At 45.3% G+C, this 19,163-nt stretch overlaps 1 protein-coding gene across 1 annotated transcript in view; it reads left to right on the top strand.

Annotated features, from left to right (window-relative positions):
- Window positions 1–19,163, top strand: part of TRRAP (transformation/transcription domain associated protein) — a 141,852-nt gene that overhangs the window by 81,481 nt on the left and 41,208 nt on the right. The window contains exons 51-57 of the mRNA XM_063314921.1: window positions 2,679–2,858; window positions 3,221–3,367; window positions 3,826–3,945; window positions 4,596–4,883; window positions 5,770–5,907; window positions 7,519–7,631; window positions 8,282–8,417. Coding sequence (XP_063170991.1) covers window positions 2,679–2,858; window positions 3,221–3,367; window positions 3,826–3,945; window positions 4,596–4,883; window positions 5,770–5,907; window positions 7,519–7,631; window positions 8,282–8,417 — 1,122 coding nt within the window. The remainder of the gene's footprint in view (window positions 1–2,678; window positions 2,859–3,220; window positions 3,368–3,825; window positions 3,946–4,595; window positions 4,884–5,769; window positions 5,908–7,518; window positions 7,632–8,281; window positions 8,418–19,163) is intronic.

Here is a 19,163-nt window from a genome sequence, read left to right as displayed (position 1 = left end):
TCCATATTCCAAGGAGATGATAACCAAGTAGTTATCAGAAACCACCTTGAGAGGATAACCTATACAAATTAAATAACCCAGCATATTTACGGCCAGTCACTTAGACCAGTGTTTCTCAACTTCAGCAACTTTAAGATGTGTGGACTTCAACTCCCAGAATTCCCCAGGCAGCCTGGCTGGCTGGGGAATTCTGGGAGTTGAAGTCCACACATCTTAAAGTTGCTAAGGTTGAGAAACAATGACTTAGACTATGTACCATCCCTCCTTTCTACCAGGACCAAGTTACAAAAACAACCCCCCATGGGGGAAAGATACCCGGAAATCCCATTTTACCTGCCAATCCAGAAGTGCTTTGAGCTCATCATGTACTGGATGCATGTAGTAAAATAGAACAGCGAAGATGGTTCTCAGTGAAGGTTCATAAAGAAACCCAGAATTTTGGGTGCCACTGAGATGCATGCAGGATTTCTCTTGTTCTTTTGCAATTTCTTTTGCAATAGTTGACAGTCTTCCACCTCTTATGCCTTTGCTGGTAACCCCCTGCATCTGTGTCAAACAGTGCAGGATAAATCAGATTAATAAGGTAGAAGCTTAAAGGAAGAATGCAGAGCAGCCGTGTCTGATGATAAAGTAATGGGATTGTAACACATACCTTACAGTCTTGCTGGGTGAATGCTGAACAATTCCTCGAAGCACGAAGCAAGCAAATCAAATGGAGGAACAGTCACATTTATTTATTGACATACACGCATAGATTTAAAGGATGCCCAACTCCTAGTGACTCGAGGCGCTTTACATTATAAAAAGCCAGAATAATAAAATAAAAGAACCAGTGATGTGCATCTAGACAAAGAAAAATCATACGAAGCAGCACAAAACCTTACTCTCACCAGCCACCCTACCCTAATGCCTGGGAAAATAATTGGGTTTTCAGTGTTTTCTTTTGGGATGTCAGCATAAGGCTGGGGACTGTTATGGATCCTGGGGAGCGGGGAGGCAAGCTGTCCCCTCTTTGTGCAGAATAATCAGTGTCCATAATCTCAAAGTGGGTTGAATGAGATCTGCAAAAGAACTCCCCTTTTTGCAATCCTTCATTCCAGTTGACTTTTTGAAAACTACAATTTAGGTCATAAAATGTATGTGGGGAGTGCTTATTCTGACATCCTGACCATATTGGCTAATAGAGGAGAGGCGATCTGTGGGATGCTTGCAGCTCCCCACACTCATTTTGGGGATCCAGAGCAGTCTGGAGTAGTTTTCAGCTTTTTTTTTTTTGGTCTTAACGGATTTTTAAAGAGCCAAATGGGTGCCTTAAGCCTTATTTATAGAGTCCATTTCACTCTTCCATTAATCTTCCCACTGCCAAATTTGGCTGGTTTTCCCTGATTTTGGAGCATTATAAGGGACAAGTCTTAAGACATCCATTTCAGTTCTTAAAACCCCTCAAACCAACGCACACAAAAAAAAGGAAATCTGAAAATTATGCCCCCACCTATTCCAGTGATGTAGTGACATCACTGTTCATGCGCTGCAGCTTCTGGGAAGCCATAACAATTGAAATGTGGTCCCCAGCTCTCATATAAGGGAACTTGCCACGGGATTTGTGCCAATCTGTGATACACTATTCACAGCTTGGAATTCTGTAGTGGGAAGATGGAAGGGCCTTGAGGACAGGAGGAAGATCAACCAAGACAACGGTTAGATAAAAGAGGACTGTGTCTGGGGCAGAACTGTAACCCGAGAAAACATCTCAGAGGAGACCTCCCGAGTTCTCATGAAGATAAAGGGAGGGAAGCCGGAAGTGCATTCAGACTTGCAGGATTCTGTTGCTATATCTTTATAATAAAAGTAATATTGGCCTGCACGACTTGGATTTCCTAGTCTGGTCTGCCTTGAAGGGCTGATAAGTTCCCTCTTCCTTTCTTCTTCCTTCTGTAGCTGGGAGAGCACTGACATAACAATTTCCTGTTTTAAAATAAAAGGAGTCGCCCCTCCATCTGAACTCAGAAAACGACAAATTCTGACTTGCTCACTAGTTATACCACATCGAACCGGAGTTCTCTGAATTCAGTTACGGCGGTGAGGCCGGTTGAGTTGAACAATGGAAGCCAGTGCTTTGCGTCACCTTTTGCAGGGATAGGAGGAGAAGTAACGTAAAGGTGGAACACCTAAGTTCTGAGTTTGTTCCCAGCGTTGACCTGGGCAGCTGGGTGTCCCTAACTTGATGTCTTCCTGTTTTGGGACCACTTCCTGTTGGGGACCCACTGGAATTTTCCAGTCATGGATTCTGCATTTGCTCTGGTAACCCCTCCATGAGTCCTTAAGTCTGCTGGCTAGGGGATCCTGGGGCATCAATTACATCTGGAGAGCATCAGATTGGGGAAAGGCTATGCTAAAGCAAGAGAAGAACTGATTTGTGTCTGATGAAGGAGGGACACTGTAGCCTGGTCCCACATATTCCCACCCGTGTCGAACAGATGTTCATTTGCACATCTGCACAAGGCCATTAGCAACGGGAGTTTAGGTTTTTTTGTTAAATGTAAATCTGGCCTTCCAGGAATTCAAGGTGGCATACCCAGGACACCTTCGTTCAGCTTTAGTTGACGACAGTAGGAACCATAACCCTCAGGCAAAAATTGTTAGTCATGTCTGCAGCCTCTCTCTTCGATCCCCTTTAGCTCCTGCTGGCGGTCTGTGAAAGAAACACAATAATTGGGACAAGCTGTCAAGGAGCCACACTTCCCTCCATCACAAATGTTATTAACTTGGCTGATAGCCACGACCGGGCGGCCTTTGCCATGGTGACGCACGTCAAGCAAGAACCTCGTGAGAGAGAAAACAGTGAATCGAAAGAAGAGGTAACGTTTTATTTCACACACGCCCACCCCCACCCACCCCAGTGTTATAGTACACCAGCTTTTCCCAAACTGTCTCCCTCCTGCCATGTTGGCTGGGGAATTATGGGAGTTGAAGTCTACGTGCTCTAGTGGAATTGGTGGAAGTGATTCTTCCTTTTTCCCACCCGCCTGTGTTGAACCAGAGGTCCTCTACTGTGTGGCAGACTCGTGAGATCTCCCCCTTTCAGATATTTGGCTTGCTATACTGCAGGGAAACGCCCATGTAGACCTTACCGGCTTTCGTGTAGAGATCTCTGCGTTTTAGGTACCTTGACGTGCGTCATTGCGAAACTCTTATCTTCTCCCCTTTGTAAATAAAATAGGATGTCGAGATAGACATCGAGCTGGCTCCCGGAGATCAGACAAGCACACCCAAGACCAAAGAGCTCTCTGAAAAGGACATTGGTAACCAGCTGCACATGTTAACCAACCGGCACGATAAATTCCTGGACTCTCTGCGCGAGGTGAAGGTGAGCGAGTCGATGCTGCCCTTGCATTTCACAAAACCGCTTGAAGAGTCTTTTCTGCGGTGCGCATGCTCCTAAAATCCCTTTTGGTGTAAGAGTAGGTGCGTTGCAGGCCACTCATTAGGATGTATGTATGTATGTTTGTTTGTTTGTTTAATTTGTCCTTGCCCATCTCCTCCCATGGGGGGACTCTGGGGGGTTTCCAATAATGGATTAAAACAACGTTTCCTAGCACGTTGTTACAGCTGTCCCATAGTTGGTCTGCTGGGTAAAGATGAGATCTCTGTGTTGCTGGTTTCTAGCAGCCTTTCCTAGCTCAACCCTCCCCAGATGTGTGACCTTCAGGTGGTGGCTTAGGGAAGGCTTCTCTCTCATTCGTTCTTTCTGGGGGTGGCGGCGGGAAGTAAAGTGGCTTCACCTTCTTCATCATTTAATAAGCCTAACTAGCAGTTTTGTTCCAGACTGGAGCCCTGCTAAGTGCCTTCGTACAGCTTTGTCACATTTCCACCCCCTTGGCTGAGAAAACGTGGATCCAGCTGTTTTCCAGATTGTGGAAAATTCTTTCAGACAGACAGCAGCATGTGAGTGTCATTTTGAAAATAAGCAGTGATGCAAAACTGGTGAAATATTTTGGTTCTCTCTCACTCTCTTTCTTTCTCTTTCGCCATCCTTCCTGCCTGGAGTTGCAGTTTGCAAGGGAAAAAAGGCCCTTTTCCAAGATCAGGAAATCGTTCCAGCCTAGGGAAAGGAGGATGCTTAGATTTGCTGGAAAGAAACCACATGTTCGTTTGTTTATTGATCAATTGATCAGACTTGTATGTCGCCAGATCTACACAACCTGTTAGGGCAGACAGGGAAAGTGTTCTTCACTGATGATGTTAGATCAGCTGCTGAATCTAGATGACCTGGCACAGGTAGCTAAAAGAAAATAGGCGATGTTTCATGCCTGGCATTCAGTTGTCATAGCTGCCGTCTGGGCGTTGGGGAATAGGAGACTCTGTTCTTCATTTTAGCACTGTTCCTCTTGAGAAAAGAAGTGTCAGAGCTTTATTGCTTCCCCGGGAGGGATACAATGGCAATTTCAGTTCCACTGAGATTCGTGTTTCTAATCCTGAAAGAACGGTTTTTGGCAATGCCCCTGTTGAGAGCATTACCGGCAAACCTGTTCACGATGCCAGCTTGGCGCTTGGAGTTCCCTGAATAATGCAATCGTGGCTGGTTTCCCTTTTAGGCTCTCGCCGGTGAAATAAGTCCTTTCTTGTGCAGCGGAAGCCACCAGGTCCAGCGCGACTGCCAGCCGAGCGCGCTGAACTGTTTTGTGGAAGCCATGTCGCAGTGCGTGCCCCCCATCCCGATCAGGCCCTGCGTGCTGAAGTACCTGGGGAAAACTCACAACCTCTGGTTCCGCTCAACCCTGATGCTGGAACACCAGGCCTTTGAGAAAGGCCTCAGTCTGCAGATAAAACCAAAGCAGACCACGGAATTTTACGAGCAGGAGAGCATCACTCCGCCCCAACAGGTACAACGCAAATTTGGGATTTGTATCCCGAAACAAATATACACGTGTGTGTGCGTGTGTGTGTGTGTGTGTACGGAGAGGCAGAAAAGTCCCAGCAAGTGCAATAAACCTGGGTAGGTGACAGATGTGAAGCAAATGGGTCTATACAATGTTTAGGACGGGAACCACCTTGAATTCAAAATGCCCAGTTTGGAAGGTGAGAAGAGAACATCTTTGTTACAGACCCTGGCTGGACAAGCACACAGTTGTGCACAGGAAGTCCTTGCCGAATGACCACAATCGGGCCTGGACGTTCAGTTGCTAAGCGAAGCGGTCATTAAGTGAACCGGTCCCAATTTTACGACCTTTTTTGCAGCAGTCGTCAAGCGGATCACCATAGGGTTTTCATCACCGTCGTAACTGCAAGTGGCCGCTGCACGAGACAGTCACTAAACAAGGACTACCTGTGTGCCACTTCAAGTCATTTGCAGTTGGAGTAGCCATTAAATCCCGTTAAATAAATAAATATCGTAATGCTGCCATGCAATCTTACGTCTGGGTGTTTGAGCTTTGTAAAGGACCTTGGAGAAGGAAGGGAGGGAGGGAGGAAGGATGGATGGATGGATGGATGGGTTAAAGGAGGAGAAACAGCAACTGGGTCCTGAGAAAGTGGGGAGTGCAAGAAAGGAACTCAAAATAGTCCTTTCTTGATTTTGTCGGGTATAAGATAGGGCAAAGAAAACCTCTGGCAGGCTTCCAAGATTCTGTCGTTACACCCTCCTACAATAAAGTAGCACTCCTGGAATCCTGGTGGTGTCTGTTTCTTGACCTGGTCTACCTCGATTGGTTGACAAGCTTAATTGTAAAGCAGTACCTATTAGTCTTTGGGCTTTTCCCTCCCTCCTAGGAAATCCTGGACTCGCTGGCCGAGCTGTATTGCTTGCTGCAAGAGGAAGACATGTGGGCTGGACTGTGGCAGAAACGTTGTAAATTTCCAGAGACGGCAACCGCAATTGCTTATGAACAACATGGCTTCTTCGAGCAGGTTGTCTGTGTGTGTGTGTGTCTGTGTGTCTGTGCGTATAACCAAAAAACCGATGTATCAGATGAAAAATAGACCACAGCAGTATGGGCCTGCTTGAAGTTGCCATTTCTTTGACATCAGAAGCTCATGGGGCCTCTCCTTTATTGAACAGCAGTGGGGCTGTGAGTGACTTTGATTAAGTGCCTCTTGCAAGCTGGGATACGTTCAAGCCGTGCAAATTTAATTAAGGGCTTTTTCACGAACTTGAGGTGCTCGGTAGTAGCCGCCACGATCGCTTTTGTTGAGCTTGGCGATGTTTGTGTAGAAGTCCAGAAGATGCCTTTCCTGGCAAAAATCCTTTCCACAGACACACACAGTGTTTGAACGCTGATTAAATAGATCAGAGGGATATTTAGTAACCCATGGCACGTGAGCCGAGCACGGAGTTATTAAGCCTTCCGGCTGATTGGAATTGGATTTTTTTTTCTTGAAGGAATACATGGAGGAATTGGGATTTACTCAGGCTTCAAGGCAGACAGTTGTCTTTCTCTCCTCTGCCACCCCGTTGAATTGGAAAAATGTCTGGACTTAACCTATATAGCACGCTTAAGCTAGTTAGGAATTCTACGGATTTGTGCAAGACTTTGAAGTTTAAACTCAACAAACTGACTTGGACGTAGTCCCGCCTTGCAAAGACGCTGGAGGACCAGTAGCATTATGGCTTGCTCGGAAGGGAAATTGAGTATTTGTGCTGGATCCTGGGAGGGCAGGAGGAGAGGCTGGGTCTATCCAGCTCCCCCCATTCCCCACAGACACATTTGATGCTCTAGTGCAGGGTGAATGAACTGAGATGTCACAGCCTTGGACCCCCTGAGGCCCCTCCAGAACTTGTAATTGTAATTGATTCACAGTATTTAAAGGGATAATAAGGGGGGGAATCTTCAAAATACAGTGATGATGTATTTTAATTAAACAAATTCCACCAAATCCATTTCCATTTCTGGCTGTGGCCCCACCCACCTGTTTGTCCTGGCCTGCCACATGGAGGCCAAAGGTGGCCTTTGGTGTGGGAGAAGGTGCTCCCCTCCCTCCCCTTGAAAATAGGTGACCTCCATGGCCTTGATGAATGAATAATGCAAATGTGTGATACAGTTGTTGTTTTTCTAGTTTAGGAAGCTCCGTGTCATGGGTACTGATGGTGAGCAGGAGGGGGCCCCTTCCAGGGGGGAAAACGCCTGCGTAGTTTAGAGAGTTGGAGCTGTCGTTCAAAGAGACACAGAACAGACCCACCTTGGCTCTTGGGGGTTTATCTGTCTGGGTTTTCCCACGCTTCTTCAGTTTGGTAGGATTTTCTGTCTACTATAGCAAAAATAAAGCACTAGAGACTTCTTCCTTGTCTCGGCGTGGTCCTTGCTTAGTCAGAACACTGCGTCTGATAATCAGGGCACCCAGTGGAACCAATCTCCTTGAGTAATTGGTGGTGGTCTTGGTGGGGAATAAATGTCACTCTGCAACAGACTGCATGGGACCTGCATATTCAAAGCCAAATTCCTGGCCCCGTAGCCTCTGTCAGCATATCTTTCCTCTGCTTTGGATCCCATGAGAAACTGAACTGCTCTGTTTTTGTTCAAGGCTCAGGAAACCTATGAAAAAGCGATGGAGAAAGCTAAGAAAGAACATGAAAGAAGTAATGCCTCTCCTGCTATTTTTCCTGAGTATCAGCTCTGGGAAGACCATTGGATTCGGTAAGTTAATTAAATCTGATTGTTGTTTGTTTTTTATTACGTTATTACGAACGCTTGGGCCTCCGGGGACCAGGATGTGAGATTTAACCTACATTTCAGAAAGTATTAAGAATAAGCCAACTCCATCCCGTTCTCTCAGAGCTATAGCCTGCCTCCAGCTTTGCAGAAATGTTCCTTGCTTTGACTTAAATGGACTTCTGAGGAATTCTTTCATTCCACATTAAAATTGTGATATGGGAAAAAGACCTTGTTTTGTTGTTTCTCTTACCACGAGTATGTCCTTCTAAATGGGTGTGTTGCTGCGAATATTTCCACAAGCCAAAATGGAGTAGAGTTACAACGATTTCAGATTAAACTCCTAATAAGAGAAAAATTGGGAACCAAAGACAGCAATTGAATGTCAATGGGTAGCTCAACTCTTTGGAAGTGTTTTAAGCAGATCTTCTCTGTTCTGGCACCTGCACGGTGTGACGGCATGCCTTTCCAAAAATTTCCTAGCCAACGTTGTTGAATCCCCAATATATCTGGAATGGGGAAGGCCAGAATCTTTCAAAATGCTGGGTTATGACAGCTAGATTCCCTGCTTTTCATCGGAGGAAAGGTTCCTCTTGACTAGAAAACTGGATTGGTGTTGCATTTCTCATTTCTAGGTGTTCCAAGGAATTGAATCAGTGGGAAGCACTAACGGAATATGGCCAGTCCAAGGGTCACATAAACCCTTACCTGGTTCTGGAGTGTGCATGGCGTGTCTCCAACTGGACAGCCATGAAAGAAGCCCTGGTCCAGGTGAGTTGTAAACCTTGTGATCAAAGGGTCTGCGGTCCTGGGCATCTTTCTCTTGCAGAAGAGAAGATGGTGGGGAGACATGATCGTGGTTTACCAACATCAAAAGGTTATCACGAGCAAGAGGGGAGGACCTGTCTTCAGATTTGAGCAGAACAATCATCAGTGTGTTGAGCTTGCAAGTAAGATGATTCAGACTGAATGTTAGAAGAGATCTCTGGCTGGTCTCCGCTGTGAAGCAGTAGGATCGTCTGCCTAGAGGGGTGGTGGATTCCTCCTCCCTTGACGTTTTCAAACAAGCTGGATGGCCACTGTTAAAGATGGTTTAATGGATGCCTGCTCTGAGCAGTGGGTTGGATGAGGCCCCTTTCATCAGCCTCAGGCATCTAGGCAAGATCTACACAAATGTTTGTAAAGCGTATGTAATCACCGTTGGGGGCAAGTGTCAGTGTGAATCCAGAGTCTTGAAAACAGTAAGAGGAATTTCCCACTTTTGTGTATATTGAGTTATCTAAGGCAATGTGTCTCAGCCTTAGCATCTTTAAGTTATGTGGACTTCAACTCCCAGAATTCCCCGGCCAGTATGCTGGCTGGAGAATTCTGGGAGTTGAAGTCCACACATCTTAAAGTGGCCCAGATTGAGAAACACTGCTCTGGGTACACCCTTTCCATAAAGATACTCAAAATGCTTCTGAAGGAACAGGGTCAATCAAAACAAGGTGAAGTCTCTGAGTGGTTTGAATGGCTGCTTGCCAGATTTCAACGGCTGAGTTGCTGTTTATGAGATAAACTGTCGGTTGGACTTCTGTCGCTTGATTCTGTCTGCTCTCTCTGGCGTTTCTGTCCCAGCCTCCCTGCAGTCTCGCCCATCGACCAGTCAGACAGTCTATGACTCTGCATTCAAAGGCTGCCTGTGCAGGGCTGTTAACCAAACCCCCAGAAACATAAACACACAGACAGGGGCTGTGCCCATCTTTTCGGGGGTTATTTCTGATGGAGTGAGCAGCTGGTTTTCCTTGCGATCAACGTGTAGCCTACCCAGGAGGGATTTGTAGGTTTGGTTGTCAAGATTTCCTGAAGAGTAGAAAATGCTGATGGAGCACCTGCAGGTGGAACACAGACATGATTTTGCGGCTCGTTGGTCTTGTCCTGTGACCAGGGAGCTTTTTGGCAGAGAAAAGGGAGGGCATAATATACATCCAGAGACATATATACCCCAGATCCCTAGTCTTCAAGAATTGTCAGCAAGTGGAATGAGAGAAAGAGATTTGATCTGCTTTCTGGTAACTTGGAGAAGACACTGATTGTTACTGCAGGCAGGACAGAGAAAAGGCAGGAAGGGAGAAAAGGGGGACATTCATAAGAAGGGTCTTCTAAGAGATTGTCCCCAAGAAAGTGCAGCCCTCAGTGCACGCACACACACCATCTCCAGAATATTTTTAATAAAGTATTTTTTTAAAAAAAGATCCACACATAATAAATAAAACCATCTTTAAACTTACAAAAGAACTTACAAAAAGCTATTTAAAAGAGAAGAGAGAACCCCACACAAACTAAAAATACAAACCAAAAAAACGGGGAAAATCTACCTTATATTTTATACTTAACAATAGTCACTAGTTTACAAAGAAATACATGGCTATAATAAAATCAGTACAAAATATTTTTGTAAAATATCACAAAATTTCTGCCATGATAGTTGCATCCTTTGATTAGTAGAGAATATTGCCTTTTCCAAAGCAGATAGATCCCGCATTTCCAACAGTCATTCCCACCTCCAGAGTATAGTTTAACAATAATTGGGCAACGGGGCCAGGTTATTTATTGGATTGCTTACTCCAATTTAGGAAGCACAAATTCCATACTTCATCTCTGCATCTCCTGTTAACTGTGTTGCTCAATCCCTCTGAAATCCGCCACAGATCATAGCTTCAGCTCCCAGGCTATAGAACAGGGTTTCTCAACCTTGGCAACTTCAGACTGTGCAGACTTCAACTCCCAGAATTCCCCATGCTGGCTGGGGAATTCTGGGAGTTGAAGTCCGCACAGTCTGAAGTTGCCAAGGTTGAGAAACACTGCTATAGAAGATTCTCCTTTGGGGGAGATGGGCGGTAGCAAAATTTGAATAATGAATGAATAAATGAATAAAATAAATTCCTAATTCCCTGCTCATATCACTCCTGATTTTCCAGTTCACCTGCCTTGAGATGGTGAAGATGAGAAGGAACACTGGGTTATTCTTTTGGAAATCAGTGAAAGTAAAAAAATAAATATTTAGAACTTGGTGGAATTGCGTAAGTTCCCAAATGGAGGTTGGTGGTGAGAGAGAGCACTAGATCTTGTAATGATTTATTCAGCAGCAGCGTATCGCCTGTTAAAATACCTTTGTGGAAATACCATTTTCTGTCACTGGCTGGACATGGATCTTCCAGTTTTGGACTCCTTTCTGGTGTTCCTTTGGCTTCAAGGAAATTGCCATATTGTCTGAGGCATCTCTCTCTCTCTCTCTCTCTCTCTCTCTTTATTTATTTATTAATTAAATTTATTTCCCACCCATCTCGCGTACGACGACTCTGGGTGGCAAATAGCAATCACTAAAACAGTTCAATATAAGTACCTAGAAATATAAATACATATACAAAATATGCAATATACAATATAACATTCCAGATGGGAAGATCTTAACCTTGGCACCCTCACGGGGCCAACCAACCCCATGAATAACTATCCCCCCTCCCATCCCAGGCCAGGTGGCATAGCCATGTTTTTACCTCCTTCTGAAAGGCCCGGAGAGTGGGGGACTGTAGCTTGTTCCAAAGGGTGAGTGCTATGGCAGAGAAGGCCCTCCTCCCGGGCCCCGCCAAACGACGTTCTTTCATGAACGGGGTCCGTAACATGCCCTCTCCGCCTGACCGGGTGGGACGGGTCGATGTCACGGGGTTGAGGCGGTCCCTCAGGTAACCTGGACCCATGCCATGTAGGGCTTTAAAGGTGATAACCAACACTTCTTGTCTGTCTTTCTGTTGTTTTCTTGCTTAAAGCCAGCGCTGGAAGTTTAGGGCATAAAACACTGCTGATGGCTAATTGAGATATATTTCCGTTTGGATGGCCTAGTTTCAAATGGAAAGTGCATCAGTGGTCAGTCATCCACTGTTTTATTTGACATCACGATGCCCTGCAATATAGCCTGTAATGGCAGTGACGATTGGCAACCCAGAAGGACAAGAAATCAGATGCGCTTGAAGGCTTTAGTTGGCAAATGGCCGAAGAGGAACAACTTGGATTGCATGTTGCAACAATTCTGAATACAACCTTTGAATGTTTGGGGTGTCTGGCAGTTTACGTACTGCTTGCAGTGTTGAAAACTGTGTAGGCGACGCAGCTTCATGTGGCATAGAAAATTGCACTAACCAGAATTGGGTGGGATGTCTGCCTGGCATCTAAATACAGAGAATAAAATAGGTGCAGTTGTAGAGTAACCTAAGATGTGGGAGCAATCCTTGCCTGAAAGGAATGTCCAGTTCTTGGCTTGGTATTTTCCCTACCTTACCTTCATTGGCCCAGTTCAACAGTCATGACCAAACCATGGTTCACTTGCTGCGAATATGTGCTTCATCTTCCATTTGCTTTTTGATCATATTTGATGTGAGGCCCAAGTTGTGTCGACGTGCTTTATTTCAAGACAAGGATTGGAGGTAGGATCAAATGTTGGCTCTTGGATTTGGTTGGGGAGGTCCATACTTCAGTGGCCAACTTAGTAACCATGTTTATGAAAAATGTCAGTGCCCAACTCCTAGCTTTTGAAGCTTGCTCCCTTTCAGAGGAGATTTACTCAACGTTTAAAATGGGATGAAGCAGCTGCCTTACGTCATACCAAGCCAAGATGTGCAGTAACATAAAAGATCATGTTTGTTCCTATGTACAAGGCAAACCATAGTTTCTTTCTCCCTTTGTCAGTTCTGGTGGGAGTCCCAAGAGGTGGCTTCCTACCGTGGGGCCATATTAGGACTACCGTACCAGATCTGGGCTGCAGTGATCTAGATCACCACTAGATGGCAGACAGCATTTCCTGTGTCTCTTCACTGCCATCTGGTGGCTGCATCGGTTTTTGTAGCCCTAGGCAGTATCCCAAATCATGTAGGGTTGATTTTTTTTTTTGTCACACGCTGTACGCCGATACAGCCTGTATCTTGCATCCTGCTAAGTAATCTCCACACTTGAACTGGAGTGTGTTTATTTTCCTCTTAGTGAACACTACGTGCGAACCATTTAGGTGAAATTTGATATCTCTAAGTGGCTGCTTCATTTCACATGCCAGTAAGGTAATGCTCAAGATCCTGCAAGGTAGACTTCAGCGATTCATGGAGCGAGAATTGCCAGATGTACAAGCTGGGTTTAGAAAAGGCAGAGGAACTAGGGACCAAATTGCCAATATTCGCTGGGTAATGGAAAAAGCCAGGGAGTTTCAGAAAAACATCTATTTCTGTTTTATTGACTATTCTAAAGCCTTTGACTGTGTGGACCATAACAAATTGTGGCAAGTTCTTAGTGGTATGGGGATACCAAGTCATCTTGTCTGCCTCCTGAAGAATCTGTATAACGACCAAGTAGCAACAGTAAGAACAGACCATGGAACAACAGACTGGTTTGAGGTTGGGAAAGGAGTACGGCAGGGCTGTATACTCTCACCCTACCTATTTGACTTGTACGCAGAACACATCATGCGACAAGCTGGGCTTGAGGAATCCAAGGCTGGAGTTAAAATCTCTGGAAGAAACATTAACAATCTCAGATATGCAGATGATACCACTTTGATGGCTGAAAGTGAAGAGGAACTGAGGAGCCTTATGATGAAGGTGAAAGAAGAAAGTGCAAAAGCTGGCTTGCAGCTAAACCTCAAAAAAACCAAGATTATGGCAACCAGCTTGATTGATAACTGGCAAATGGAGGGAGAAAATGTAGAAGCAGTGAAAGACTTTGTATTTCTAGGTGCAAAGATTACTGCAGATGCTGACTGCAGTCAGGAAATCAGAAGACGCTTAATCCTTGGGAGAAGAGCAATGACCAATCTCGATAAAATAGTTAAGAGCAGAGACATCACACTGACAACAAAGGCCCGCATAGTTAAAGCAATGGTGTTCCCCGTAGTAACATATGGCCGTGAGAGCTGGACCATAAGGAAGGCTGAGAGAAGGAAGATCGATGCTTTTGAACTGTGGCGTTGGAGGAAAATTCTGAGAGTGCCTTGGACTGCAAGAAGATCAAACCAGTCCATCCTCCAGGAAACAAAGCCAGACTGCTCACTGGAGGGAATGATATTAAAGGCAAAACTGAAATACTTTGGCCACATAATGAGAAGACAGGACATCATGGAGAAGATGCTGATGCTAGGGAGAGTGGAAGGCAAAAGGAAGAGGGGCCGACCAAGGGCAAGATGGATGGATGGATGATATTCTAGAGGGGACGGACTCGTCCCTGGGGGAGCTGGGGGTGTTGACGACCAACAGGAAGCTGTGGCGTGGGCTGGTCCATGAAGTCACGAAGAGTAGGAAGCGACTGAACGAATAAAGAACAAGCGGCTGCTACAGAAGGGCTGGTTCTGAAATACAGCTTCTCTTCACTAAACCCTTAATTCAAGCATGCTGAGTTATTGGAGAGCTTTAGATATAATGATTTTTTTAAAAAAAGAAGCCCTTCTGTATAGTTTGCTCACATGTATATTTCAAGTAGGTTCTTATGGTGAGCCTATCCAAAGAATTCCACCAAGCACGCCTGCGGAATCCATCCTTGAGCTAAGTGATACTTAAGTTAAACGGGTGCAGCATTAGAGGCACTAAAAACATGATGGAAGCTAGGGACGTTGCACTCCGTGGTCTGATGGTGGTCCTCCTGCGCTTTCTCAGTCCTGCTGCAAAGTTTGGGAGGTGTGCATTTGAACCTGTGCAGTGCAGGGAAGTAGGAGATTAGGAAGAACAGGATGAGCATGAAACGTGAAGTTTTCAACAGAATAAAAACAGTACCAATTTTAAATTGAGGGACGCGGTGGCGCTGCGGGTTAAACCGCTGAGCTGTCGATCGGAAGGTCGGTGGTTCGAAACCGCACGGCGGGGTGAGCTCCCGTTGCTCGTCCCAGCTCCTGCGCACCAAGCAGTTCGAAAACATGCAAATGTGAGTAGATTAATTGGTACCGCTTCGGCGGGAAGGTAACGGCGTTCCGTGAGTCATGCTGGCCACATGACCCGGAAGTGTCCCTAGGGACAACGCCGGCTCCAAGGCCTTGAAACGGAGATGAGCACCGCCCCCTAGAGTCGGACTGGACTTTACGTCAAGGGAAACCTTTGTTGTTGTTTATTCGTTTAGTCGCTTCCGACTCTTCGTGACTTCATGGACCAGCCCACGCCAGAGCTTCCTGTCGGTCGTCAACACCCCCAGCTCCCCCAGGGACGAGTCCGTCACCTCTAGAATATCATCCATCCATCTTGCCCTTGGTCGGCCCCTCTTCCTTTTGCCTTCCACTCTCCCTAGCATCAGCATCTTCTCCAGGGTGTCCTGTCTTCTCATTATGTGGCCAAAGTATTTCAGTTTTGCCTTTAATATCATTCCCTCAAGTGAGCAGTCTGGCTTTATTTCCTGGAGGATGGACTGGTTTGATCTCCTTGCAGTCCGAGGCACTCTCAGAATTTTCTCCAACACCACAGTTCAGAAGCATCGATCTTCCTTTGCTCAGCCTTCCTTATGGTCCAGCTCTCGCAGCCATATGTTACTACGGGGAACACCATTGCTTTAACTATGCGGGCCTTTGTTGTCAGTGTGATGTCTCTGCTCTTAACTATTTTATCGAGATTTGTCATTGCTCTTCTTCCAAGGATTAAGCGTCTTCTGATTTCCTGACTGCAGTCAGCATCTGCAGTAATCTTTGCACCTAGGAATACAAAGTCTTTCACTGCTTCTACATTTTCTCCCTCTATTTGCCAGTTATCAATCAAGCTGGTTGCCATAATCTTGGTTTTTTTGAGGTTTAGCTGCAAACCAGCTTTTGCACTTTCTTCTTTCACCTTCATCATAAGGCTCCTCAGTTCCTCTTCACTTTCAGCCATCAAAGTGGTATCATCTGCATATCTGAGATTGTTAATGTTTCTTCCAGAGATTTTAACTCCAGCCTTGGATTCCTCAAGGCCAGCTTGTCGCATGATGTGTTCTGCATACAAGTTGAATAGGTAGGGTGAGAGGATACAGCCCTGCCGTACTCCTTTCCCAATCTTAAACCAGTCTGTTGTTCCATGGTCTGTTCTTACTGTTGCTACTTGGTCGTTATACAGATTCTTCAGGAGGCATACAAGATGACTTGGTATCCCCATACCACTAAGAACTTGCCACAATTTGTTATGGTCCACACAGTCAAAGGCTTTAGAATAGTCAATAAAACAGAAATAGATGTTTTTCTGAAACTCCCTGGCTTTTTCCATTATCCAGCGGATATTGGCAATTTGGTCTCTAGTTCCTCTGCCTTTTCTAAACCCAGCTTGTACGTCTGGCAGTTCTCGCTCCATGAACTGCTGAAGTCTACCTTGCAGGATCTTGAGCATTACCTTACTGGCATGTGAAATGAGTGCCACTGTTCGATAGTTTGAACATTCTTTAGTGTTTCCCTTTTTTGGTATGGGGATATAAGTTGATTTTTTCCAGTCTGATGGCCATTCTTGTGTTTTCCAAATTTGCTGGCATATAGCATGCATTACCTTGACAGCATCATCTTGCAAGGTTTTGAACAGTTCAGCTGGGATGCCGTCATCTCCTGTTGCCTTGTTATTAGCAATGCTTCTTAAGGCCCACTCAACCTCACTCTTCAGGATGTCTGGCTCTAGCTCACCGACCACACTGTCAAAGCTATCCCCGATATTGTTATCCTTCCTATACAGGTTTTCTGTATATTCTTGCCACCTTTTCTTGATCTCTTCTTCTTCTGTTAGGTCCTTGCCATCTTTGTTTTTGATCATACCCATTTTTGCCTGGAATTTACCTCCAATGTTTCTAATTTTCTGGAAGAGGTCTCTTGTCCTTCCTATTCTATTGTCTTCTTCCACTTCCGCGCATTGCTTGTTTAAAAATAATTCCTTATCTCTTCTGGCTAACCTCTGGAATTTTGCATTTAATTGGGCATATCTCTCCCTATCACTGTTGCCTTTTGCTTTCCTTCTTTCTTGGGCTACTTCTAGTGTCTCAGCAGACAGCCATTTTGCCTTCTTGCTTTTCTCTTTCTTTGGGATGTATTTTGTTGCCGCCTCCTGAACAATGCTGCCAACTTCTGTCCAGAGTTCTTCCGGGACCCTATCTACTAAGTCCAGTCCCTTAAATCTATTCTTCACCTCCACTGCATATTCCTTAGGAATATTAGTGAGCTCATATCTAGCTGATCTGTGGGTCTTCCCTAATCTCTTTAGTCTGATCCTAAATTGTGCAAGAAGAAGTTCGTGATCTGAACTACAGTCAGCTCCAGGCCTTGTTTTTACCGACTGTACAGATGTCCGCCACCTTTGGCTGCAAAGGATGTAATCAATCTGATTTCGGTGTTGTCCATCTGGTGAAGTCCATGTATAAAGCCGTCTCTTAGGTTGTTGGAAGAGAGTGTTTGTTATGCAGAGTGAATTGTCTTGGCAAAATTCTATCAGCCTGTGTCCTGCTTCGTTTTGTTCTCCCAGGCCATACTTACCTGTAATTCGAGGTGTCATTTGACTGCCCACCTTAGCATTCCAGTCTCCTGTGATGAAAATAACATCTCTTTTAGGCGTGTTGTCCAGTAGGTGCTGCAGATCCTCATAGAACTGCTCTACTTCAGCTTCTTCAGCATTTGTGGTTGGGGCGTATATTTGGATCACTGTGATGTTAGATGGCTTGCCCTGAATTCGAATTGAGATCATTCTATCATTTTTTGGGTTGTATCCAAGCACTGCTTTAGCCACTTTACTATTAATTATGAAGGCTACTCCATTTCTTCTGTGGTCCTCTTGTCCGCAGTAGTAGATCTGGTGGTCATTTGATGTGAAGTGGCCCATTCCAGTCCATTTCAGTTCACTGACGCCCAGAATGTCTATCTTTAATCTTGACATCTCACCAATAACCACATCCAATTTGCCCTGGCTCATAGATCTTACATTCCAGGTTCCAATGGTGTGTTGATCCTTAGAACATCGGATTCGCCGTTCACCACCAGCACTGTCGGCTGCTAGCCGTCCTTTCGGCTTTGAGCTAGCTGCGTCATCACGTCTGGGGCTAGTTGAGCTCATCCTCTGTTCCTCCCCAGTAGCATTTTGACCATCTTCCGACCTGGGGGTCTCATCTTCCGATGGTATACCGACATATCTCTGGTTGTACTGATCCATTTAGTTTTCACGGCAAGAATACTGGGGTGGGTTGCCATTACCTTCCCCAGGGATCGCATTTGGTCTGACCTCTCTGTCATGACCTTCCCGTCTTGGGTGGCCCTTCACGGTTTAGCTCATGGCATCATTGAGGTGCTCAAGCTCCAGCACCACGACAAGGTAACGATCCTTTGCTGAAGGGGAAACCTTTACCTTTACCTTAATTTTAAATTGAAGAGAAAAAGAATCTCTGTGTGGAGTTCTGATGTAATGCTGATAACGCAAGGGTTATGAGAGTTAGCAACCGTGGCACTTAGCGATGGAGTTGCCGGTCCCAAATGTGGTCGCTAAGTGAGGACTACCTAGTCCTCACTTAACGACCACAGTTCGGACCAGAATTCTGGTTGCTAAGCAAAGCAGTCATTAACTGAATCCAACCCGATTTTACGACCTTCTTTTTGCGGCAGTTGTTAAGCAAATCACCATGAGCATTAAGCAAACCATGTGGTCGTTAAGCAGATCACACAGTTCCCCATTGATTTTGCTTGCCAAAAGCCGGCCAGGAAGGTTGAAAATGGCAATCACGTGACTGCAGGACATTGCGATGGTCATAAATGCGAACCAGTTGCCAAGCACCCAAATTGTGATCATGTGACTGCGGAGATGCTGCAATGGCCATAAATGTAAGGACCGGTCATAAGTCAGTTGTTTCAGCGCTGTCATTAGCCTGAACCATCACTAAACGAATGGTTGTTAAGCGAGGACTACCTGTATGCTGTAGGGCAATGAAACAAACTCTTGAAGTGCAAATTCTGAAGTTCTGGGGAGGAATCAGCATCAGGGCAGTGGACAAGTTAATGGAAGAATGTTTTATTTGTTCTGAATTGAGTATTTTTCACAGACAAGAGTTGCGGGGGGGTTGGTGGAGGATGACTCAGAAACTTGCTGGAAGGGATTCAAGATGGTGACAGAGTGACAATTCTTTAATGAACTCTTAACGTTATTTATTCTAAACTTGCTATCAGCTTTCCAATGCCACTTAGGGTTTTGCACCGTTGGTGCAAAATTGAGGTCAGGGTCCAGCGTTTTGTGTACATTTAGTAACAGGGCAAGTCCTGGGGGGAAATAAAAATAGAAATGGAAGGCTGATTAATTCTAGGGGTTAATCTGCGCTTCTTCTTCAGGTCTAAATGAAATAATCGAAACAAACTTGTCCTTCAACAACGAAGGGATCTTTTTAATCCTTAAAGGACAGCCCTGAAACTGGAAGGTGCCTCTTTTTCCTGCATAATTAGGAACTGAGGCCCAATGCATTTATTTCCCTTTAAAGAACAGGAACAGACCTGCTGCCAGGAGGTACCTTATCCCTTTGATACATCTGAAGATAATT

This window comes from Candoia aspera, chromosome 14 (assembly GCF_035149785.1).
Source record: "Candoia aspera isolate rCanAsp1 chromosome 14, rCanAsp1.hap2, whole genome shotgun sequence".
Lineage (NCBI taxonomy): Eukaryota > Metazoa > Chordata > Lepidosauria > Squamata > Boidae > Candoia > Candoia aspera.
Note: the sequence above shows the minus strand (reverse complement) of the source record. Positions and strands in the feature narration are given on the sequence as shown.